The 24,574-nt window shown below is 39.5% G+C and overlaps 2 protein-coding genes and 2 long non-coding RNA genes across 4 annotated transcripts; 2 read left to right on the top strand and 2 right to left on the bottom strand.

The window, feature by feature from the left end:
• Nucleotides 1-219: 219 nt before the first annotated feature.
• LOC121885312 lies at nt 220-6,673 on the bottom strand. Its single transcript, XR_006092526.1, has 4 exons — nt 6,587-6,673; nt 6,065-6,119; nt 5,222-5,254; nt 220-1,689 (listed from the first exon to the last, which is right to left on the bottom strand). It is a non-coding gene; the product is annotated as an uncharacterized LOC121885312 (long non-coding RNA).
• znf532 (zinc finger protein 532) lies at nt 2,805-13,893 on the top strand. The gene is made up of 9 exons (XM_042394651.1): nt 2,805-3,470; nt 6,625-9,004; nt 9,433-9,614; nt 10,498-10,674; nt 11,455-11,617; nt 11,882-12,187; nt 12,272-12,384; nt 13,127-13,265; nt 13,372-13,893. Exons 2-9 carry the CDS (start codon nt 6,656-6,658, stop codon nt 13,864-13,866), a joined length of 3,924 nt encoding a protein of 1,307 aa, XP_042250585.1. The 5' UTR covers nt 2,805-3,470; nt 6,625-6,655; the 3' UTR covers nt 13,867-13,893.
• LOC121885311 lies at nt 10,604-23,201 on the bottom strand. Its single transcript, XR_006092525.1, has 3 exons — nt 23,125-23,201; nt 12,086-12,195; nt 10,604-10,689 (listed from the first exon to the last, which is right to left on the bottom strand). It is a non-coding gene; the product is annotated as an uncharacterized LOC121885311 (long non-coding RNA).
• oacyl (O-acyltransferase like) lies at nt 17,092-24,223 on the top strand. Its single transcript, XM_042394654.1, has 15 exons — nt 17,092-17,815; nt 19,553-19,686; nt 19,790-19,868; nt 19,960-20,095; nt 20,264-20,464; nt 20,785-20,987; nt 21,091-21,193; nt 21,310-21,411; nt 21,537-21,702; nt 21,788-21,867; nt 21,994-22,104; nt 22,857-22,980; nt 23,154-23,340; nt 23,731-23,873; nt 24,010-24,223. The coding sequence occupies exons 1-15, from the start codon at nt 17,416-17,418 to the stop codon at nt 24,112-24,114; spliced, it is 2,274 nt and encodes a 757-aa protein (XP_042250588.1). The 5' UTR covers nt 17,092-17,415; the 3' UTR covers nt 24,115-24,223.
• The last annotated feature ends 351 nt before the right edge of the window (nt 24,224-24,574 follow it).

The raw sequence follows: 24,574 nt of genomic DNA, 5'->3' as shown, positions 1-24,574 counted from the left end.
GAATTAACACAGGAAAACTGTGACAGATTAATTACATTACATCATCAGACTGAATAATTCAAATTAAGATAAGGCTGAAAAAAAAATAAATATGTAAATAAGTATGTAGGCCTACTATAATAAAACTAAAGAAAAGTAGCAAACAAATATTGCAGATTTACAAAGAAAAATAAAACATTTAAAAAACTTACTGTTTTTAATAAGACTCAGAGACTGTATTTGAGATCTAATGTCAACTAAAATGAAATCAAATTTCAGTTTAGCCTTAAGGATTTTTTGATTAGAATAAAGAATTTTACAAGTAATGTGAAAAAATGTACCACTAATTCAGTAGATTTTTAGCATTTTCATAGCAGCAAACAGTAAGCTATCACAAATTGAGAAAACAACTAAACTACCATCAATGTTTATCAAAAATAAAGTGACTTAAATCATCTCAATCAAAAGGTTTTTACAATCTACATTCTTTGAAAATAGTTTCTCTTTCATTCAACCCAATACACGCATATCAGACAAATCAGTAAATTTTGCTTAAATGGCGGAAAGAATCTTAAAATAGACTTCCTTAAACTCCCTTAATGTTTGCCGCTTATAGGCAACATGAACGGAGGCAACATGACGTCACATTACTGTGTCTCTGTTAGGGGAGGGGAGCACAGCAACCTCAGCCTCCTCCTGCACTGTAGAGAGGCAGGAGGCGCCATGAGGGCCTTTTATAATATATATGCACAAATCCAACTGCCTCGCAGTGTATAAAATGCATTTGTGTTGTTTGATGAATAAATCTGTCATGGTCTTTTACATAATGAAGGTTAATTAGTTTATGCTGCAGCATTCATGGCTGCCTTTGAGAGGCTTGCCAGATGTATTAAGGACTGGTAGCAGGCCAAACAGAGGCAGTCTGCTGAAGGCACCTCTCTGCAGGCTCCCAGGTAGGTTATAAAATACTTGCTTTAATCATGTTTTGTTTACCAGACTTTAGATCATATCTATCCCACATACTGTAATGTGATGATATTTTTACTTTTTGATGGTTGATGTGTTATTTATCTACATGAATAATAATGGAATCAGGACAATCTTGCTCACGTTTGCAGAGTGAAAAGTATGAATTACCAATGTTTGCATGTGTTAGAGAAAATGGTGCCATTAGGCATTATGTCATACCCTTTTACACTGAAGAGTAGCCATCTTCTCTTGCATTGCTTTTGTACTGTAAGATGTATGCATGTGGGTATTTATCTTTTGCACTTGAGCATAAAAAACAGGCAGCTGGATTGCCATCAAAATGTGCAACACTTCCAATCGTAAACAACAGAAAAGCAAACACAAGATTCAGTGACCTTGGCACACGCAGCATGCAGATGGGCAGTCGGGCCTAAACAGGCCTAGGCTATTTATATATAATGTTATTGACCTTAAAAAAATGTGCAGCATCGACAGTTCAACACTACTTTATCAACACAATCCTATGCTAACATTTGCTAACATCCTATGCTGCACAGGCCTGAAATATGAACATAGTGTGTATATTCAGGTCCTGATTATACTCTCCTGCTCATTTCCTTTTCTTGTTCTCTAACTCCCCCACCTCCCTGTGTCTCTGTCTCTGTCTCCCTCTCTCTCTTCTTTCTCTGCACCAGCTGCTGCTGCTGCTCCAGAGCCAGAGTGGAGAGTCCCCTCACCCCCCTGCACAGACAGAGACAAAAGGCCTGATTCGACTGCTGAACACTGCCCCCTTTCTCCATCCATCCCTTCATGCACGGCCGTGGTGGTGGTGGTGGTGGTGGTGGTGGTGGTGGCGGGGGTTTCAGGAGCAAAACGAGGCCTGGACTGGGACTAAATCTAGGACTGACCCAGTGAAGGAGAGTGGGAAGAGGGGGAGGGAAGGAGGAGGAGGAGGAGGAGGAGGAGGAGGATGGGGGCTGGAATGGCTGGGGCAGAGTAAGGCAGGTGCTGAGGCCTCTACAGGAAGACCTTTTTTTTCTTGAATATCTCTCAGAGTGGGGAAAAAAAATCTAACAAAGGGTATGCAACGTTTACCTCTATATATGCATGAACGTGCATGTGTATGTGTGTCTCTGTGGGAGCAGGGGTGGCATGTGTTTGATGGAAATCTGGGGAGGGAGATGCATGGATGGCTTGTGTTTGCCAGATTGTCTGCTGGGTTTTTATTCCTTGTCTTTATATTGCAATGCTGAATGTAATGCTGCTGGAGGCTGCATGTAAAGCAAGTTTTTTTGTTTTTTGTTTTTTTGTTGTTGTTTTTTTTAGTATTGTTTTGTTTTCATTTGGTGTCATGACTGGACAGACTACCAGCATGTGTGGGGTGACTGGGAAGCACTAGGGATCTGGTTGAGAAAAAGGCCAAGGTACTGGATTGAGCTTCTACTCAACTGCCACCATGGTTACCTGAACTAGCTTCTTCTTTTCAATATCATCAATCACCATTTTGCACATCATTTTACCTTAAATGTTTTGAATCTTACCTGATGTAACACATTCTTTTGTTAACATAGTATGATTGTTGTGATTTTCTTTACTCTTGTCTTGTTTTTTTTTTTTTGTCTTGCGCTCATCCAAACAACTTCTTTTTGTGCACTGTTGTTATTTTTGTGGCCTAATTTTATGGCAAGTGCAAGGGACCAGAACAGGGATTCTCTTTTAACCATGTCTCAACCTGATATCATATGATATTATATAATATTATGTGTTCTTCTTTAATCTATATGACAATATACACATAGTTTAGTGGGAAATGTTGCAGTGTTTCCTGGGAGCTGGGCTCCCTGCGCCTGCCTGTGTGTTTCTGAGGCCGTATTGCAGCACAAGGCTTTATGTTGGGTGACCGGAACCAGCTGAAACCGGTTTGAGGCAGACTGAGGGCTGACAGGAACAATGCCGTCTCTGTGCTCCACTGAGGGATATAGATAGTCCAGGCTACTCCATGGCGGCCCTTCACAGCTCAGCCACTAGCTACCATGTCACAGGCACAGACCCTGCCGCTGCTCGACGCCGGCTAGATGTCTGCGTGCTGTGCAGCGTGGCTCACACAGCGAGGGGAACAGGAAGATTTGGGAAGGGACGAGTGCAGGGGGACGTGGCTGGCTGGGAGTCTGTGAATCTGCAGCCTAGAGCCTGCCTCACACACACGCACACACACACACACACACACAGGAGCATGATCTATCTGTCTGTTTATATGTCTGTGTGCTGCTAGTGGTGCAGAGAATGACTAAGGAGGATCCTTACCAGGACCACCACCACTTACCAGATCCTTGGATGTAACCTGACCCTGTATTCTGGGCCTTTGCCTATTTGTGAAGAAGCAGGACTTTTTTTTTTCTCAGGCAGGGTGGGGTGGATGGCTTTTTGTGGGTTAGTAGTGTTGTGACTGTGTTTGTTGCAGGATGGAAGAAAGGAAGGAAAGAAGGTTTGGCTAGTGGCTGGAGAGGGACGGAGGCAAGAGGGTGAGGAGTGGCTGATTCTCTTGCATGTTTCCACTATTGTGATTTTACATTCACTTTACTGAGATTGTAGATATCTTACTCAATGTGTAGATTTGAGGTGGTAATGATGCATGTGTATTAAACTGGAGTTGTTGAGAGGTTCTGTGTTGTGTGTTATTCATATTTGTCTGTATTTAACCTTCATTACTTTCTGTGTCAGGCTGCTCTGGCTGTCATGGCTGTGACTAGCTGTTCTTTCCACCAGGCCTTTCTCTGTCTGCTGCAGCCTCACACAGCTCAGCAGCCATTTTTTCCCCCTCACTGCATATCTCGCCTGCCCTTTTCCCTCCATAACATTTCTCCCTCTCTGTGTCATTTTGTTTGTTAGCTTCATCATTATAGCTATCCCATCATCTGGACTGAGGATTGTTGCTTAATGAAACCAAAGCTGAGGCTACAAGATATGGATCTTTGTGTGTATGTGTGGGTGTGTGTGTGTGCAGATGTGGTCGCCATGCATTTGGATCAAAGAGCAGCACTGGTTTAGCTGTATGTACAAGCAGAGCAGCTCCATGACTGTACCTTTTGTCTCCAACATGCATAACACATACAGACACAGTGCATTTCATTCCTATCATCATTTATTTGCAGTGCTCACTATCAAAAAATTAAAGACTGGTTTGTTTTCGAGGAATTATAAAGTTCTTGTTTTTCTTGTGTTAAATAATATAAAACATTTTGCTCACAGAATTCACTGACATGAATAAACTATGGTCATTGGTTCTTTCTGATAAACTTGATGCCTGTACGCTTGAAAAAGTCCATCTTTAGATCTTCTCATTCCTTATACCACATTATCAAAAGCCATCTCTGCTGCCACCATGTTCAATTTACATTTCATATTGCATTCAGCTAACATATGTTATATTCAGTGCCTGTCCCAGATAAGAAAAATACTCAAAATTGCAACTAAACTCATATATTATATTGTATTAATTATTTAGACCAGACCCATCATTCTCCTGATTATAGATCGTAAAATATAATATTCTAAAGGAGGAACTCTCTGATATAATTAGGACATGATGCTGGTCCTTGTATTTTCTGTCAACAGCTTTTCAAGAAAATCAAAAACGGATTTAATTGGCGCACTGGTATACTATTTGCTTTTGTTTAATTATAGCAATGCGAATCATGTGGTGATTGAAGAGTGAAACTGTTTTGCTGAGTACCCATATTTAATGTCATGAAAATGTCACATCTACCCCCCATGTAGACCAACGTGTGGTTCTGCAGTGTTTCTCTCTAAAACAGATCAGTGATGTTATCTGATAAAAGAGAGAATGTGGCAGAAATAGGACTAACTGTACACACTAGTATGTACATACTGTACGTCAGCTGGACTTTTTTTTTTTCGAAAGAGCTTTTCATCAGTGTGATGCACATTTTGATTTGAAGAGTCAGGAGAGAGGGCTCAGCTCTGTCGGCTCATGCATAAATGAAAAATCAAGCACCAGAAAGCAGTGACTAAGTCATGGTTAAAATGGTATTTCATAGAATGAGCAGTGTGTGGACACTGGCACACCATGTGGTAACAAATGAAATTGCAAAACTAAAGCTTGAGTTCTTGAGCCTAAAACCACCACAAATCATACAGAAATTAACAAAATATAGGCAACTACAAATTAGACCGTTCAAACACTAGATAGTGAATTCTGTAGTTTCTTTCCAAATGGTAATAATTAGCAAATACCCCTAAATCCTATACTTACCATCTCAGTCAACATTGTGAGCATCTACCAAAGCTGGAAATAAGTATAATGCCACAACATTATCATCAGATATACATTTGTGATAACATACTACTACAACTAGAGGCCTTTCCACTGACAATAAATTAGAGACCACCTTTATGAACTCAAGTTGGCAGGTATTCATTTTTTTGTAATAAAATGTTACTGACATTTTCCTTAGTCTATTGCTCAATGGCCAAACTTGGCAATACTGTCGGCAGTGTAGGAGTAGTACAAAAGTATTGTATATTGCCCTTCCTTTCAACAGCATCCAACATTTTCTTGTTCATGTAATTGTTCCTTCACAAACTGCCTAATTGGGCAATCAGTTCATGATTTTTCCAACTTTAAGAAATGTGTTGTGCAGCTGTTTCTATTACAGCCCACAGTCAACAGTCTGCAGTCTGGTAAATATGAATAGTGCTGTTAATAATTCATCCTGACTGGAATGCACATTCGCCCTCCCTCATCAAATAATTCCAGAAATTCAATTAAAATTTCTCCTTTGAAGAATGATTGCATGTTTGTTTTGGTTTTATTTACTGGCACAGACACTATTATTTCTATTCTTATCATCCAAAATGTCTGATTTTCTCCGGGATTACAAATTTTTGTATTGTTGCCTTCATAACCCAATGTGACACTCCAACTTCATCAAAACCCAACAGCCAAAATGCTGATGAACAGGATCATATTAAAATGGCATTAAACCTAAGCAGGTTCTGCTCTCAACATGAATTGCCTAGACCAAAAGAAAAGGTGGCATTTGGGACTAATGATAATGATGTTAGTGATTAAAGCCATTTGTCAATCACACCTTACCTTTGGAGACTGATGAATAAGTCAAATCTTTTGCTTGCACAACGTATCCTAAGATCTGCAGAGAAAATTGCCATGACATTTATCAAGCATATTCATACCCACAAATACATGAACCTTTCCACTATGGAAACCACTATCTATGGATATTATTAGCTTTCATCTTGCACAAACATAAGACTAAAATGTCAACTTTAAACACAAGACACCTCATAGTCTAATAAGTAGATGAATGGCATGAAAAGAGCATTCTGCACCAGATCACAAAAGATCAACTGTATTGGTATATTGTGTTGAGAAATAAACCATTTTTTCCCTGTCTTACTAAATTATCCAAGACCAAAAGCAAGCAATAACTATACAAATTTGGTTACCTTTAATACATTTTTTCGTCACTACATAATTCTTACTCTAATCAGATCAGAAGAGGTTCGTTCCAAAATATGATATCTTGCATAGTATGTTGAAGAACACATCATATCATTACATATAGTTTTTAAAAAATCTGCAGTTAACATGACTTACATTACTCATTATTCTTCTATTCCATCTGTGTTTTTCAGGTGATCTCCTCATCAGAGCAGTGGCAGGACCATGGGAGATATGAAGACGCCAGACTTCGATGACCTGCTGGCGGCCTTCGACATCCCCGACATGGTGGATCCTAAAGCTGCTATTGAATCTGGCCACCATGATGACCATGATGGCCAGCTCAAGCAACCCAGTGGTGGGGTGACTACCAATGAAGACGACGCCCACAACTCTTCAACAGGACATGACGTCGGTGTTAGTGTCATTGTCAAGAACATTCGAAACATGGACACTAGTGAGCATGGTGGTGCCACATCAGAGAAGGATGGTCATTTCCACTCCCATCCTCACCCTCATTCTGTTAGTATTGGTAATGGACTTCATAATGGCTTCTTGCCAGCTTTACCAGCTGGTACTCATTACACCAAAAATGGATGGACAGTCCCCAGAGAGGAGGGGCAGCCAGTTAACAACTCATCATCTACCTTCAATCAGTTCAGTCCCATTTCAAGTGCTGAGGAGTTTGATGATGATGATAAGATTGAGGTAGATGACCCAGTGGAGAAGCAGGGTGGTCAGTCATTCTTTAGGTCCACTACTAAGAAAGAGGAGCAGAATCCCAAATCTCCTGTATCCTTGGACAATGTTTCTAAGCCCACAGCAAACGGAGACCTAAAACCAGACCAAAACAACAACAATGCCACTTTGGGAGGTTCCAAGTTTAATAAGACCCCTCAATCAAGTTTGCCCGAGGAGGAACCCAAGGAAACTGTCCTCAAGTCTCAAAGTCAGGAGTGCAAAGAGGCTGGAGAACCATCAGGGCTTGGTAATGTGTGCAGTATCTCCCAGATCAAAGCCAAGTCCTGTGCAAAACTTTCATCTTGTATAGCAGCCATAGCAGCCCTCAGTGCCAAAAAGGCAAGTGCTACAGACTTGGGTGTTTTGGATTCTTCTACAACACAGAAAGAATCCATCCAGGCAAATGAAAATCCTAAAGCTCCAGAGAAGCCACATGAGCAGGAGTCAGCCCTGGAGTTTGCAAAAAGACTGCTGTCAAGACAACCGGACAGTCCCTCTAGTGTCATCAGTGAAGGTAGCTGTAAAGGTTCCCCTGCCTCAAGCACAGACACCACCCCAGTCATCCCAAAGGTCAGGATCAAAACAATCAAGACCTCAACTGGACAGATCAAGCGCACTGTCACCCGAGTCCTCCCAGAGTTTGATCTTGAGGGTCTGAAAAAAGGAGACAATTCCAATAGCCCATCTGTCTTGGCTACGACCAGTGCAATTTTCTCATCTCCCACAAGGTCCTCATTGCCAACCACAGTAGTAGCTACCAGTGGAGGCCCTTCAATTGAAATCACCAAGCAGATGACTATTAAACCTGTGGCAACAGCCTTCCTGCCAGTCTCTGCTGTCAAAACAGCCGGTTCCCAAGTCATCAACCTGAAGCTGGCTAACAACACCACAGTCAAAGCAACAGTCATCCCCGCTGCCTCAGTGCAAAGTGCCAGCAGTGCCATCCTTAAAGCAGCTAATGCTATCCAGCAACAGACTGTCATGGTACCTGCCTCCAGTCTGGCTAATGCTAAACTAGTGTCAAAGACAGTCCATCTTAGTAACCTCAATCTTCTGCCTCAGACTGTGTCCTCTGCTGCCTGCGATCTCCAACGGGCCCTGTCCTCCTCCAAACAATCTCAGCATCAACAATCACAACAGCATTCACTTCCCACTGGCCATCCCTCAAAGAAAGTCTCCAGGGTTCAAGTGTTCACCAGCTCTCAAAGTTCTGTAGTGGATGCCTTCAATAAAGTCCTGAGCAGCATAAATCCTGTCCCTGTATATGTCCCAAACCTCTCTCCACCAACCTCAGCCTGTATCTCTCTACCCTCTCGTGGCTACAAGTGCCTGGAGTGTGGAGATTCCTTTGCTCTGGAAAAGAGCCTGACCCAGCACTATGAACGTCGCAGTGTACGGATCGAGGTCACCTGCAACCACTGTGCCAAAAGTCTAGTATTCTACAACAAATGCAGCCTCTTGTCTCATGCCAGGGGGCACAAGGACAAAGGAGTTGTCATGCAGTGCTCGCACCTAATCCTAAAACCCATCCCTGCAGATCAGATGATAACCACATCACCCTCATCAGGACCACCCAACATCACTGCCACCACCTCCACCTCTCATGCACAGGCACCCACTGGTCAAATCCAAGGAAAAGTTGCCAGCAGTGGGTCCCAAACTACAGTAATTTCAGCTCCATGCAGTGCTCCTCATGTGGCAGCCATGCCCTTGGGGGATGATGCATCGAAGCTCTGCAGGCACAGCCTAAAATGCTTGGAGTGTAATGAAATGTTCCAGGATGACAGCTCACTAGCCATGCACTATCAACAAGCACCGGAGTCCAATGGGCAGGTGTGTATATGTATGTTGTGAACTGCAACTTATTATGGTTTAATTTACTTTAAAGGATTCTAAATGGGAAAACATCAATTTGACTACTGTTAGGTGTATTGATTAACATAACATGGTGGGCTATGAAGAGCCATAAATCTTCTGTACAGTCTAATTTAAGTAAGTTAATTCAATCAAAACACGTTTTATAACTTACCTCTAGTGTTACTGGTTTTAAGGTACTATCATGTGGATATCACTAGATGTAAGTGACACAATATGTTTTTTGTGTTTTTGCTGACCTGACCCTTTAACTTTATATGACAAGGAGGATCACACCATGCTTTATGTAAAGTTTAACCCTTCATATTCCAGGTGCAACAATTCTAGATCCATGATAAAGCACAATGACATGATTTTTTTTTATTTCCTCTTCTCTGTGATTATAGAAAACCTGCACTATCTGCCAAATGCTTCTCCCAAATCAGTGCAGCTTTCTGTCACACCAGCGAATCCACCAGCACAAGTCTCCTTACATCTGCCCAGAGTGTGGTGCCAGCTGCCGTTCTGTCCACTTCCAGTCCCATGTCACCAAGAACTGCTTGCATTACACCCGTAGAGTCGGCTACCGGTCAGTCACTACTACTAGGCGTTATTTATTCGTATTTGGTCTGCTCTTTTGCTGAGATAAATTTTCCAAAGTTTGAGAGCAAATTCATTCAGTTTTAATTTCCAAAACATTTCTTCCGGTGTCTGATAGTGAAATCTGACAGAAAACCAGAGAACGATATTTACCACTGAGTAGCATCCCTCCTTTGTAACTTAAGTGTAAGTGGCCATATTCTGACTTTAATGAGTCTTGCTCTTGCTTTTCCTTCAAAGTGCCACTTACAATGTCATTTTCTAATTACAGTTATTATTACATTATGTTTGCTTCAGCTTGACAATACCATATCACTGAAAATGATATTATTCACAATGAAACTTGTGGGGAAAAAATGGACAGTCACAATTACTACATGGAGACACCCAAGATCCAGGCCATTAAAAGCTGAAAACAATTATGCTTCAATTATGGACCCAAGGCTGATCTATCAAAATTAAAATGTTGTCTAAAATGTTGCAATGTTATAATTTATTTGCATTCTCATCTGTTAATGATATTTTTAGAGCGATTCAAGTGTGGCATTGTGAAAACATAAATGTGACATTATATGGCATCTTTTTATGTTTTAGCTGTAATTTAAACTTGCAGAACATTACGGATTTTAACTCTGAAATTCAATGCATCTCTGTCTATAACAACCTAAAGAAAAGTCACTGTCCTTTTCTGGTTATACTCTGATGTCACCAATCAAGAAAATTATAAAAGACAATCCTAAATTAGAAATGGCAAAGTGCTTCTGTCAGAGGAATGAGTTAAATTGACTTTCGCTGAGTTAAAATCTCATTTAAGTCTGACTTTTGCAAATCCTTACATTTTTCTCTCCTGTCTCCTTCACTTCTCCCTCCAGCTGTATCCACTGTAGTGTGATCTTCGCTGATGTTGCAACTCTTAAGTCTCACATCCAGAGTAATCACTGTGAGGTCTTCTATAAATGTCCTCTTTGCCCGATGGCCTTCAAGTCTGCACCTGGCACACACTCCCATGCGTACACACAGCATCCAGGAGTGAAAGCAGGAGAGCCCAAGTAGGTTGTCACATGCTGTATGTACAATCAAAAATACTGTAAACACTGATTTATATGATTTATATAATGTTATACCAACCAAATCTATTGTAATTAAATATTCTGCTAAAGACAGAATTCAACAAAGTGTATTGCACATTTAGAAGTAAAGTTTAAAATGACCAGTATGCAATATATACTTTATGCATATACATTTTTCTCAAAGAATTGCCAACTGCACACATACACATCAACACACATCTACGCACTCTTCCTTTCACACATCTAAACACAATGTAACTTAATACCCATGTCCAATTCATTTTTCTGAGGAAAATCTGCTTGCTGCTTCGTCAGTAGCAGGATTTGTGGGTTTTAGACATGGTGGCTTTACTTGGGCTTGTTTTTTTCCACACAGCAACCTTTCACTGACTTACATACTGTCCATCTTTAGGCACTACTGATGATTCAGGTGTTCAGGGGCAGGTGTTTTAAGCTGAGATGTCTGATGGCAATGAACTGGACCACATATTTCCAAATACTCTGATCTAAAACTAAAAGTTTGTTTAGAGATACAGGCATTGGTGATACACTGCCTTTCCAACAGATTTGGATAAAGATAAATGCAACTGTTTATTAATGGCTTCATGTTTTGTGCAAAGAAAAAGATACTTTAACATTTCCTTAATAATGAGTGGAATTTATCTAAACACTTCAGTTTTCACATTTCTTTTCTTTGTACATAAATTAAGTCTCTTATATCTTTCAGCAAACTCAGAGTGCTTTTTTTCTGTCTTTCAGGGTGATATATAAGTGTTCCATGTGTGATACCGTCTTCACTCTGCAGTCCCTGCTCTACACACACTTTGACCAGCACATCGTCAACCATAAAGTTTCAGTGTTCAAATGCCCCGACTGCTCCATGCACTATGCCCAAAAACAGCTCATGTTGGACCATATCAAGGTATGCATGGAAAGCCAGTCATTTTGAGGCATTCTTGTTAATCAAAGCCACTTTTTATATCCCACCTTAGTTGATTAATTAATAAACATTTTAATTAACATTTTTTATTAATTAATAGTGACACTAAATTACTATTTTAGTTTTCAAAGTTTTCAAAGCCAATCAAATAAGTTTGCTCTAGTTGGTTTAAAATACCAGCACTTTATAAAACTTAAAATGTACACAAAATTTGTATTTATAATTCCATGTGTGGATCCTTTGCAGGCTATCCATGGGACCCTGAAGACCATCGAGGGTCCACCAAACTTGGGTATCAACCTCCCTCTCAGCGCCAAGCCTACTAATTCAAACAGCACCAACAGCAATGGCCCCAGTAATAACAACAAAGATGGAGGAAATCTCAATGTTCGAGACAAGGGGGAAAAGAGGCCTTCACCTTCACCGCTAAAGAAAACTAACTCAACCGACCTCAAGAACCCTCCTGGCTCAGGATACACATGTGGAGACTGCAATACCCTCTTTGCTTCCAGGGAGGTCTTTGTGGCTCACATGAGGCGCGACCATGGCAAGGTGAATGTCTGAAACGGAACACATAACATGTTCTTACTCATGTTTATTTCAGGTGTCTTATGTATTCTCCCTCTCATATTTCAGATACTGAAGAAGCACCCATGTCGACAGTGCGACAAGTCCTTCAGTTCTTCCCACAGTCTTTGCCGACATAACCGTCTCAAACACAAGGGCCTGCGTAAGGTCTACACCTGCCCGTGAGTACACATACTGATCCTTAAGGGCTCCGCATGGTCCCCACACCAAATGCAAGCCATATCCTCTACAGCTTCGTGCACACTCTCTGCAACAATTAATTTATACTCAAGCAAATTGTGTTCTTGTGCATGTGGGAGTTGCCAACGTGGACAAATTGGCAAGCACACAAGTTGCTCCTGCAGTAAAACGTCGCACATGATGAAACTTTCACAGCAGCTGCATGTTGCCATGAAGCACATGTTATTACTTGCGTCCTTTTCCTCTTTATCTTTAAAAGAACATCTGGTTACAAGTGTGTTTTTGAAGGAGGCGGAAAAGGAAGTGATGGCTCGGGGGCTACAAACCAATGAGCCCATAATTGCAGTTGGCGTGACAACAGACCATGATGTTTCAAATTTTAAGAGGTGTACACTGGATACTTGTGGCAGCCGTAATTACGCAATTACAAAGATTCACAGAACAAAAGTCCAGTGCGAAAACCATGCATGTTCTTGTCCATGTGGGGGTTGCATATAATTGCAGTTGGCGTGGTAGCAGAGCACCAGTTAAACACTGGATCCCTGCATCAGCTTACACTTCACCTAGCTTAAATACAGTACACTTCAAAGTGAAAATCTTCAATTGTCTTTTATACTTGTTTACTAAAAACTGCATGCAAATGTGCATATGCAAATAAATGAAGACAAAATCAGCTTGCAAGGAGTTATAAGTTATAATTGTTATTTTTTTGCACTTTAATAGGCACTGTCCAGCTCTCAGTCAGCCGTTCACTAAAAGAGTGCTGCTGGATCAGCACATTCAGCTGATGCATGGAGTCAAAGACCCCGAGGGGAAGACTGCAAACTCTGATAATATGGATGTTTTACCTGACAAGGAAACGGTACCGTGGCACAAATTTGCAAACATACATTGAATCATTTTACCTTTCAAGTGAATTTCATAACTCTGCCATCATTTCTAACCCATCCTTTTAATCTCCTCTTCAGACTCTCAGCCCCAAGAGGAAGCCACAAGAGGATGAGGGGTTACACTCCAGAGGCTCTGACTCACAGCCGTTGAAGAGGCTCAAGGTGAACATCCTTAAAGTTCACAAGTGTGCCGTCTGTGGCTTCACCACTGAGGACATCGCCGCTTTCCACAAGCACATTCCCCAGCACAAGTCCGATGGCTCGTCCTACCAGTGTCAGGAGTGCGGCCTCTGCTACACCTCCCACCGCTCGCTGGCCCGACACCTCTTTATCGTCCATCGGCTGAAGGAGCCGCAGGGTCTCGGCCGATACAATGGACGGGGCAAGGACGACGATGAGAGTCAGAGAGAGAACCAGTTAGATGTTACAGATGAGAACAATGACGGGACACCAAATACCAAATGCAAAGTGTGCGGGAAACTGTTTGAAACTGAGGGAAACCTGAATACTCACATGAGGACACATGGGATGGCGTTCATAAAGTCAAAGAGACTAAGCGCGGCCGAGAAGTGAGAGGGACACACTTTTTAACCATTCCATCTAAAGCAAAATGTTGTAGTTTGTAAAACTTGTAAACAACTGTGGTTATACTGTATATACATAATGTACATGTAGCGTACTACAATATGTATACAATATACTCACAAAAATATGTAATATACAGAATGTCAAAGTCACTTTATGTGTCTTTAAGTGAACTGAAGATAGTTTTTTGTATACACATAGATGTTTCTATAGGCCTTGAATAGATCTTTTTTATAGAAGAGCTTTTTATTTTAAACTGTTTCCATTGGTGTCTTCTCACTAGGACTAGATAATGTATGGATATATTGTTGTAATGGGATTAATCCTCATACAGTCAGCAGTGTTCTGAATTTACAATGCTGCTAACGTCCAACGAATGTCTGAAAGAAAAAAAATAAACATATACAAACATTTTGGGAGCCTCAGGTTTCCCCAGTACAGGTCACACCTGACATCTTCTATTTGTACTTAAAAGTTGAGAGGAAGATTGGCATCAAACATTCTTTATTTTTTAACTAACATTTATCCCTTGGCTTCTCTGTTACAATACAACCCTGGCTTTGTTCTCCTTTCTAATACATTCTGAAACGATTGATCCTAAAACTAAATCTTTGCATAAATATGTGAGCGAAAGCTTACATTAAACATCAAATGACTTCAGGACAATCAGTTGAAGATGAAGCCTATTTTCAGCTGCTTTTCGTTATCGCCTTGTCCAAGTTATTATCATTTGCATATCAAATGAACACACAACAAAAATTGAAAATGAATAATTTTGAAATTAGTTTAAAGCTCCTGATTTTGTGAATAATTATGTCAAACACTTTACATCAAAAACAGATGTCTCCTAAAGAAAAACATATGGGCCAAAATTTTAATTTGCTTTTTAAAAAAGGTATCTTGTAAAGGTGCGTGAAACTTTTTTATGTTTCACAACGTCATTCCTGTCTTAATATATATATATATACATATATATATCTATATATATATATATATGGCAGCTCTTTGTGATTAAACTCACTTATAAGTGTTTATTTACCTGAATATTTAGAATATGAGATACTAAGCACTTGCCTTTCTTTTAACAGCAGTCTTCTTAACAGCATATTACAACTGCCATTTCAAGACAATGTTTTTGTTTTACTTTTTACATTCCTTCAGTTTGTGGTTCTTTGGTTTAATGTGAAGTCATAATGAATGTTTATTGACAGGAATTGCACTGGGATTAACATCTAAACTGAAGAAAAACTTCTAAGAATGTAACCTTGGCTGTGAACCTGAATGATTCATACAAAACAACCCAGTGCAGTTAAACGAACAATAACTTTGACATAAGAAAGCTGCCTCTAAGATTGTTTCCCATTGCTTTCTTTCTTCCAAGCATTTCTAAAATCCATCATTCACTTTGGGACAGTAGTTTTTCTATTCTGACAATAAGACTTTAATTGTTTTGCGCTGTAAAACTGCATGCGAGAAGCAGTCTGTGAATTGTTTGTTGGTTAGAATGTGTCTTGCTGCTGCTGCTGCTGCTGCTGCTGCTGCTGTTTTTAGAAATTTCTGATGCTCGTGTACAACGCTGTTCTTTATGTCAATAAAAGATGAAACCTGCCAAGGGCAAGATCTGATGTCGACTGCACATGAGACATCAGCTCTTCCTATGGAAATATAACAGAAATCCTCTCATGATCATTCATGCTCATGCTTGCATAGCGCTGTTTTTGACCTCTCCCAAACCTTAAAGCTGCACTATTCAATATCTTTATGGGTAGATGGATCAAATGACTATGTGTTATGAGAAAAGGAAGAGAATTAGAAAATTATCACTCCACTCTGCAGTTGCCGTCAGCTCTACTGAGTGTTTTTGCATCTTTAAGCTCATAGTTTTGGTTTTTCTTTACTGTTTTGGTTTGGTTTTGTGGTTTTGGTTCAGTCTCACCACTCTCATTTCTTTATTTATTTTTGCTGATGTTTTCAGCAAAAACACTCTGATAAATCCACTGTTGGACAGACAAAGTTAGCAACTAGCTGGTGGAGCATTTAGCAGCTTAAAAGCCAGACATTTCCTTCAGGAGTTGGTATAGATGAATACAGAGCTGAAAGGAGAGTGGATATTAAACTTCAATTTGTCAGGTGACCTGAAACATGCCTCTAAATAAATGCTAATGTTTCTCCATGACTGCTGGATGTGTAGACAGCTGTTTGCTAACATGTTCACTAAACAACTTTATATGGTGATAATATGTCAATGTTGTGTTTACAGCTTGTTTTGCACTGACACCAAGGGACCAAAAAACAAGGAATGCTTCTTTTTAGTTGTTTATACTTGACCGCATGCAAGACACATCCGGGTTCCCCAGTATCTAAGTCCTATGCTTTGCGCACCCACCATCCACCTCAAGCACACTTCCTACATGGTCTATGTCACAGAACAATTTAATACATTTTGGGCTGGAAAGACACGTTGGCAGTGAACATAATCCGGGGCACAAGTGACTTTTGTGTTACAACATATTTTGCAAGATGATTTAGCAGTTTTATAAAGATATTTTTTTAGGAGACAGTAAGTAAGTAAAGCTTTATTTATACAGCACTTTTAAAAACACGCAATTACAAAGTGCTTCACACACACACACACACAGGAAAAATATGAACGAATAAATAAATAAAGCAAAATGAATTACAATATAAAACACAGCACGATGAGAAACAGATCAAACTAGAAAGAACAAAAACATATGACACAGCACACCACAGCACAATGAGAAACAGACCAAACTGAAACAAGTAAAAACATACGACAGAGATGGAGATCCATAAAAAGGCTTGCAAATAAAGATGGATTTTTAGAAGCAGTTTAAAACAGTCCAAAGATTCAGATAATCAGAGGGATTGGGGAAGATGATTCCAGTGTTTGACAACAGCAGGACCGTGGCAATTAGAGTTTTAAATATTTTCACCACCAACAGGTAAAAAAATGCAACAATGATAACACTTGTACCTCTTTTCTAACTTCTAATATGATGATGCTTTATAAGAAAGAGGAAACATTTACAAAAAAGTAAGTGTATTAAAACAACTCACTCTAATGACTTCCTTATCGTAACTAAAACAGATGGTCAAGAGCTGTATAACAAAGCAGTTATGTCTTCTCTTTAGCATGAACACAAAAATTAGAATTGAAATATAACTGCATCATAAAGTGCGTATGTCATGGTCCTTTATGTTGGTTTTTCAGGACAAGCTCACCCTCTAGTGGCCAAGGCTGATTTTATTTCAGTTACTGGACTATCTGAAGTGCAACTTATCCCATCATTTAACTTGAGACAAATGTTTCTAAAATGTAATGTTTGAAACTGTGTAGGTGAGGTGTTCCAGCTGTGTGTGCTGGTTATTTGAGGCTATTTAAAATGTGCATGAACTCACAGGAAAGATCAAATATAATTAGACTGATATTATTGTAAGACATCTGGCATCTAAGTGGTACCCTGCACTGACTTTTCTTAAGGTGTAGCCATCATTAAGTCTCGCACTCTAATTATGTTGATCCTGAGTGGTGACATCACAGCCTGGGTCTTTTTTGTCAGCCTCTCATCCTCATGTAACCGAATCCTTTTCACACCTGATATAGAAAACCAGGTGGGGACGATCCACAGTTTCCGGGGCAGTTTTTCAATCCAGCCCGTGAAAGATGAATTTCATGCAAGGTTCTTCTTAATGACGTGTCCTCTCCTATGTTATTTAAAACACCTTCTCCACCAAAAAGATGTAGTCAGTCCTATAATGGCTCTGGGTTGGGTGGCGTTGCTTCTGTTTGCAGGTTGTAGTGCAGTGCTGGGAAAAACGCAGGCCTTGAATGTGTCTCAAAGATGTATAATGGATACCGACACTTTCCTCCAAGAAATTAACCACGACAGGCCACAGGAATATGCTGTTCTCAGTAAGTGTTTGACAGCCTTTTTTGTGTGTTTATTTGTAGTCACTTGTTCATTTGCAGTAAGTTTAAGACAGCGGTGGTTCTGGCCAATTTAAATTACAGGGGCCAGCTGTTCTATTAGAAGGGCCAGTTAAATGAACCCTAAAGACAAAGCGCTTATTTTAGCAATGTAGTGATTTAGAAGCCAAGTCAGACAGGCCATCTAAATAAATAAAGTATAAAATAGGCCAAAGATGTGTCATTTTATCAACAACATAAAAAAAATTTAAAGGCTTTGCTGTACCGTTCCACTGTGTTGTAATGCAACAAACCAGATGGCATTTAAATGAGTAAACTTTTAGACAACAGCTGCAACTAAAGATTATTTACATGACTGATTAATCTGTCAATTATTTTCTCGATTAATCATTTATTTGTTTGGTCTATGAAATGTCAGAAAAAAGTAAAAAATGACTGTTTTCCAAAGCCCGAGGTGACGTCTTCAAATGTTTTATTCCAACCAACAGTCATCATAGTCATCATCATTTATCATAAAGGACTAAATAAACCAGAAAAAAACACATTTGAGAGGCTGGAATTAGAGAATTTGGACATTTTCTTCTTGAAAAAAGGCTCAAAATGATAAATAATTTATCAAAGCAGCTGCCGATTAATTTACTAGTACTAGGTAACTAATCAATTAATCAATGAATCATTGTAGCTCTAATTCACATCAAAAAGAAACAATGCACATACACATGTTCCTTATATATTTTCTTTGCTTACAAAATAAAGTAGTAGCTTGTTACAGGTGATCGATACAAAATACTAAAAGGACTGAATGTTAAGAATAAAAGTTTATGCTCAACAAAAAGTATCAATGCATGTATCAAATACATGACTTACACAGAGCCACAGTTTTGTAGTTAGTTATTTCCGCTAACAATATAGCCCAGCTCTTGCGGTTGTTAATTAAATTATATTAACTTTCTATTGTTTGTTGTGACTGGCTTCAAATTTTACTAGTTAGTACTACTTAGTTGATTTGCCAGAGACATCTCTGTTCACAGTTTCACAGCTCATGATGGCATCACCATCACTGCATTTGATTGTTTGACAGCCTAATCAAAGAACTTCACCTGTCTTCTGTTCAGTAAGGGTGCAGCACCACTTTTGACCACACAGACTGACTGATATTGACCAGGAGTTATAACTCAGAGGGGCGCTGTTGTACTCATTTGAGGCAACTTGATGAAAAATGGGGATGAGATGACCTCAACAACGAAATAAAAAGTGTCTGTTTTGAATGTGACATAGAGAGTCTTCTCATATTTATCTTATCATTACAGTGATTTTGAATATAGAGGGAGCCCTGTATTGGCTTGGATATTGAGAAATAGGCACGAGTAAAAATAGGATTTCTTGCTCAAATTGGTGATATTTATTTATTTTCAGTGAAAAAAATTAGTTTCCGTTTTTGAGTATTATTTTATGTTTACATTGTTTAAGCCATTACATGGTATTGTAAAGTTGAGTAATTGACATAAATTGAAGAATGAATTTGTAGCCCCATTTTCAGGTCTGACAGGATGTAGAGAGTTTCAAGCCGTGAGAAGTTTAAATGGAATTTTGAAGAGAAAAAAATATTAATTTTGAATCATGGAAGCAGATAACACACTTACTTTGCAATCATAGTCATATTGTTTCTTTATTTGTGCTTGTGTGCGTTGCTTTGGGGTGCTTTTGTGTGTGTCATGTCAGTGTATGACGCATTTGGGAAGATGGGTAGCAATGTCGAAGGAGGTAACGCCAACCAGCCTGGCTTGCTGCAGCAGTGTCGCTCTGCCCACAGTCCCGCCTTCTCTGGACAGTACTGCCAAGTGTTCCTTAAGCAGGTAACAACAAAAATTGCAGTTGTATAAGATAGAATATCATCTTGACAATTAGATATTAAGTGACAAAAAGGAGATCTTGAACAAAGCATTTTTACTCCCATAGGGAACATTCCAGTACTTTGTGGGTATTTGTGTTCCTGACTCCTGCAAGGAAGAGGAGGTACAAACGCTGGTGCTGTATGGTCAGTGACTTTTAAATTACTCTGGATACATTGCAGTATCATTCAGTCATTCCAATATTTGTTTTGTCTTACTTGTTTCATCTTTTAACAGGGAGATTTCGGTTTGGTCAGATGTCCCTCATTCCTCCTTTACCTCCCATCCTGGTCAATCAGTCCACTCAGGAGATGATCATGACTCACTGCTTGTCTAACACCATCGCACCCGATGCATCAGATGTCACCTGCCTGTCAGTATCTGACTGGGAGTTTACCTTCTCTACTGTCTTATCTTCATGTGTACTTGTAACTCGAAAGTGCCCTGGGCTTCATCTCAGGACCTCACTTGGCTTTTGTCTTTTAAAAACTTAATGTTCAGTCTGAGTCTTCACCTAAAACAGATACCTTTTTTCCTGCAGGTTTGTGTGTTGTGTAATGGTAGCAATTCCTCTTGCTGCTACCCTGTTCACGGCTATAATAAGGTGGCAACGGAAGAGAGAGGTCAGTCCAACAGTGGAGTCTTCCTGTTTAAACTCTGGACTCAACCTTTATGGGACCATGAAGTCCAATGGCTCCTCTAGTAGCGAAATGAATAGTAGCACATCAGAGGAAAATAGTAAGTACAATCTTCATTAAGATTTTTTTGTGTGAGTGTATGTTCCCACACATTTTCTGAAAATATTTACCAGATGATGAAGACAAGTGTGATGCTCTGATTGGAAGATCATCCACAGAGTGTAGATGAAAAATAAACCTAAAATTTTGAGGCACAACAGACCTATAGTTAAATTTTGAATAACCAAATATCAAGGTACTGCAAATGTGCAAGAAAATTTCTAAAGTGATGTACTAGTGCAGCTGCCAAACCCCCTTTATACAGATTTTGTTTATATTCTCAGACGTTACCTCATTGAATAATGTCTTTTGTAGACAACGCCAGCCACAGATCACTGTGTTTTCCTCGAAGCTGTGTGTACCGGTGCCTTCAGGTGCTCTCTCTACAGACTACCAGCCAGGGTGTCTTAAGCACCTCCTCATCCATCCCAGGAGGAGGCTACTCCTCCCTGAATGGCATCCGTGTTCTCAGCCTGTTCTGGATTATATGTGGACACTCTGCACAGTTCCCCGTAATAAACAACCTGGGTATGACAGAGCTATACTTGCCTACTAAAGACTCACTCATACCTGCATGTTCAGTTACTCACATATATATGTGTTCACTTATACTGCCTTATCTCTATTGTAGATAACTACAAAAACTGGAAGAAAACAGTTGAAAGCAACCCTCTGTATGTGTTTACCATCAGTGGGCCTGTTTTTCTGGCTGTAGATACCTTCCTACTGCTGGGGTGAGACTGAAACCACATGAAGTTTAAATCAGTGGTGGATTTCATGTAGTGTATCTGTAAAAATACTTATTACTGTGAATTTTAAGTTGCTGGTTCTAACAGCTTCTGTGTTTCAGGGGTCTGCTTAGTGCCAGGTCTCTGCTGGGCTCCATCCACAGAGCTGAGGACAAACTGAGACCCAGTTTGGTGGCCGACTACCTCTTCAAGAGGATTAAAAGGTATGATGATGCATCAGTTTACAAGATGAAGCTCTTATAATCTGTGTAATTGTTTTGGGAATAAAACCTAACTTAAAAGTCCAAAATGATTAAACCAGTGTTTTTCTGTCTTTCCTTTGCCACAGGATTCAACCACTGCATCTGTTCATTATGTGTCTAACTATTGGCCTTATCTCTGTGGTCCAGTGGGGACCCTACTGGTTCCCATTTATAGACACATTGATGGATTGTAAGACATACTGGTGGGCTAACTTACTATTGATTAGCAATCTCCTCCCAGTCCATGAGATAGTAAGTTTAACCAGTAATTTAGACATATGACATATCTATACTGACCTATATTTTTTTAACATTTTATTCCCCAATCTCTCCCCAGTGTGTTCCTTGGACATGGTACCTGTCTCTTGACTTCCAGTGTTATGCCACCACTCCTCTACTGGTCTATTTCTACAGACTGTATGTCCACATCCTCTCATATGATTCTAAAAATATTGCAAAATAATTTTAGTCCTTAGATTTCTACCTATGAGACAAATCTCTAGTTTTGTAATCTTATCCATCCTATCTTCTGTTCATTATCAGGAACAGAGGTGTGTTTGCAGTTGTGGCAGGAAGCCTCCTGCTGATGACCACATTGGCTGGTGCTGTTATAACTGCACTTCTGCAGTTGCCAGTCTTCCAGCCGTCTACACTGTAAGATTCAGTAATGGTGATCTAGTGTTAATGCAAGCAGCTTAGGAACCACATATATGAAATGCAAGGAGAGGCAAGTTGATTTGTAAAGCACCTTTCAACAAACAGGCAATTCAAAGTGCTTTACATAAAACCTGAAGGCACTCAGAAAAGAAACACAACGCGATGTAAAAAGACATATATCATACATTTTAAAATAGGTTTAAAAAGGGTCAAATAAAATTGAAGATACAATAAGGTAAAATAGAATAAAACAAATTAAACAGGAGAATAAAAATTACAGTGCAGCAACTGTGCAGTGCGAGATATGAATAAATAGTCCCATATTTAATTTAATAAAAGGCAGTGGCTCAAGTTTTCTGGGAGTTTTTTACAGATGTGTGGTGCAGTGAAGCTGAACAGTGCTTCTCGAGTATAGTTTTGACTCTGGGGACAGTAAGTAGACCTGTCCCAGATGCTCTGTGAAGTCTGGAAGTGTATTTTGGCCCTAAATCATTCAGTGCTTTACACACCAGCAGAAGTATTTTAAAATCAATTCTTTGACAGACAGGAAGCCAGTGTAAAGATCTGAGAGCTGGAGTGATGTGATCCACTTTCTTGGTCTTAGTGTAAGGTGGCTTTGCTGTCAAGTAACTGCTTTACTTTGTACTTTAAATATAATGTGAAAGAGAATAAATGCTGTCAACTAAACATTTATTTTCCTGTTATCCAAATTGTTTTTGGTTTTATGTGTTTGTTCATTTATATTGCAGGACATCTGAGAATTATGTCTTGTATTACTATGTGAAACCCTACACCAGATATGGGCCATTTTTAATAGGAATATTGACTGGAATATACCTGACAACAAAGAAAAATCAGCTGTTAAAGCAAAAGGTGAGAACATCTGATGCAGATCTCACAGCATCACTTCACACAGTCGAATCCTTTTTTGAGTAAATTTGAAAACAACATACAGTGTGTTCTTCTGTGATATTATGAAGCCAAACATACAAGCCACTAAGCTGCCGCCACACTTACGTGCTCACCATGTCTTGCTGTTGCTCCAGTGGCAGGCAGCACTTGGTTGGTTCTGCTGTCTGTCTCTCATGGCTGTGTTGGTTGGATTGGCCTACATCCTCAGGGAGACCCCAGCCTATCCATCGGTGCCACATGCCCTCTACCAGGGACTGCACAGACCACTCTGGGCTCTGGCTGTAACCTGGATCATACTGGCCTGTGAGGAAGGTTATGGAGGTAAACCAAGAGCAGGAAGACCAAATACCTTATTCAGAAAATGGCATTTAATATTCAAAAACTTAAAAAAAATATTTAAATGCATTTTAACTTCAGAAAAAGTCTTGTTGAATGATTGCTACACTATAATATCAGCTACTTAGCAAAGCCAGAGCTACAAGTGGGCATACTTCAAAAATAGCAATGCTGATATGATAAAAAAAAAAAAAAAAAACACAATTTGGAGTATTAAGCCTCACCTACTTCTCTGCAGTATACAAAAACAAATTCATTGTTTGGTTCAATAAATATGGATACAAATACAAATGGTAGCACATCTGCACATCCCTTTTTAAGTGACATGTGAGTAATGACTAGACTGTGTTTCTCATATTCTTTCTCATTCTCCAGGCTTCATCCAGAGCCTCTTGTCATTGGGTTTCTGGGTTCCTCTCTCCAACATTAGTTTTGCCTGCTATCTGACACACCCTGTCTTCATCATCCTCTACATCGGCCTACAAGAGACCCCAATCCACTACACAGATATCAACTTTGTAAGTGCTTTCCACAGCCAATTTCATTCCATTTCATTAAGCCTCATGCTGAGATGTTTAAAATTTTACCATTATTTGGCTGTGTTTCTTTATGCCCTTTTAAAATCAATGTATATATGTCTGCTCTCTTTTTTAGATGTATCTGTTCCTTGGCCACCTGGTGCTCACATTTGTGGTGAGCTATGTGTTTACTGTGCTGGTTGAGAAGCCTTACCTCCTCCTGAAATGGAGCAGTACATAGAAGACCTATCCAGCTATTAACATCCCAAATCCTTTAATCTGTTTGTTTGTGCCGTGTAAGCTCTGCCAGTTCCTTTGTTCCCATAATAAACCTATTTGTTTCTTTTTTTTAAAAAATTGCAGTAGGTTTTTTACTGTGGTTTGCTAACAGGGTTACTATTCTTATAAAATAACTACTATTATTAACAGTTTGCAGAGGGTTGATATAGAAAAAGTTTTTGCAGATCACAAATAATTGCTTTGAAATCAACACATTACTTTCACTGTGATAATAGTGAAAATGTTACAGTAATACCAGGTCCATGGTCCTGTTAGAGAGAAAAAAAGTTTTTGCAAATCTGAATTATTTTTCAGGTTAATGGTTTCACAAATATATCTAACACATCCTCCGGATAAATCAACATAATGGCCTATACCTACAGTTTAATTGCAGGTGCAAATAATTGTGGATAAATGGGGCA

The sequence above is a fragment of the Thunnus maccoyii genome, chromosome 19, assembly GCF_910596095.1.
Source record: "Thunnus maccoyii chromosome 19, fThuMac1.1, whole genome shotgun sequence".
NCBI lineage: Eukaryota > Metazoa > Chordata > Actinopteri > Scombriformes > Scombridae > Thunnus > Thunnus maccoyii.
This window is presented reverse-complemented; position numbering and strand designations above follow the sequence as displayed.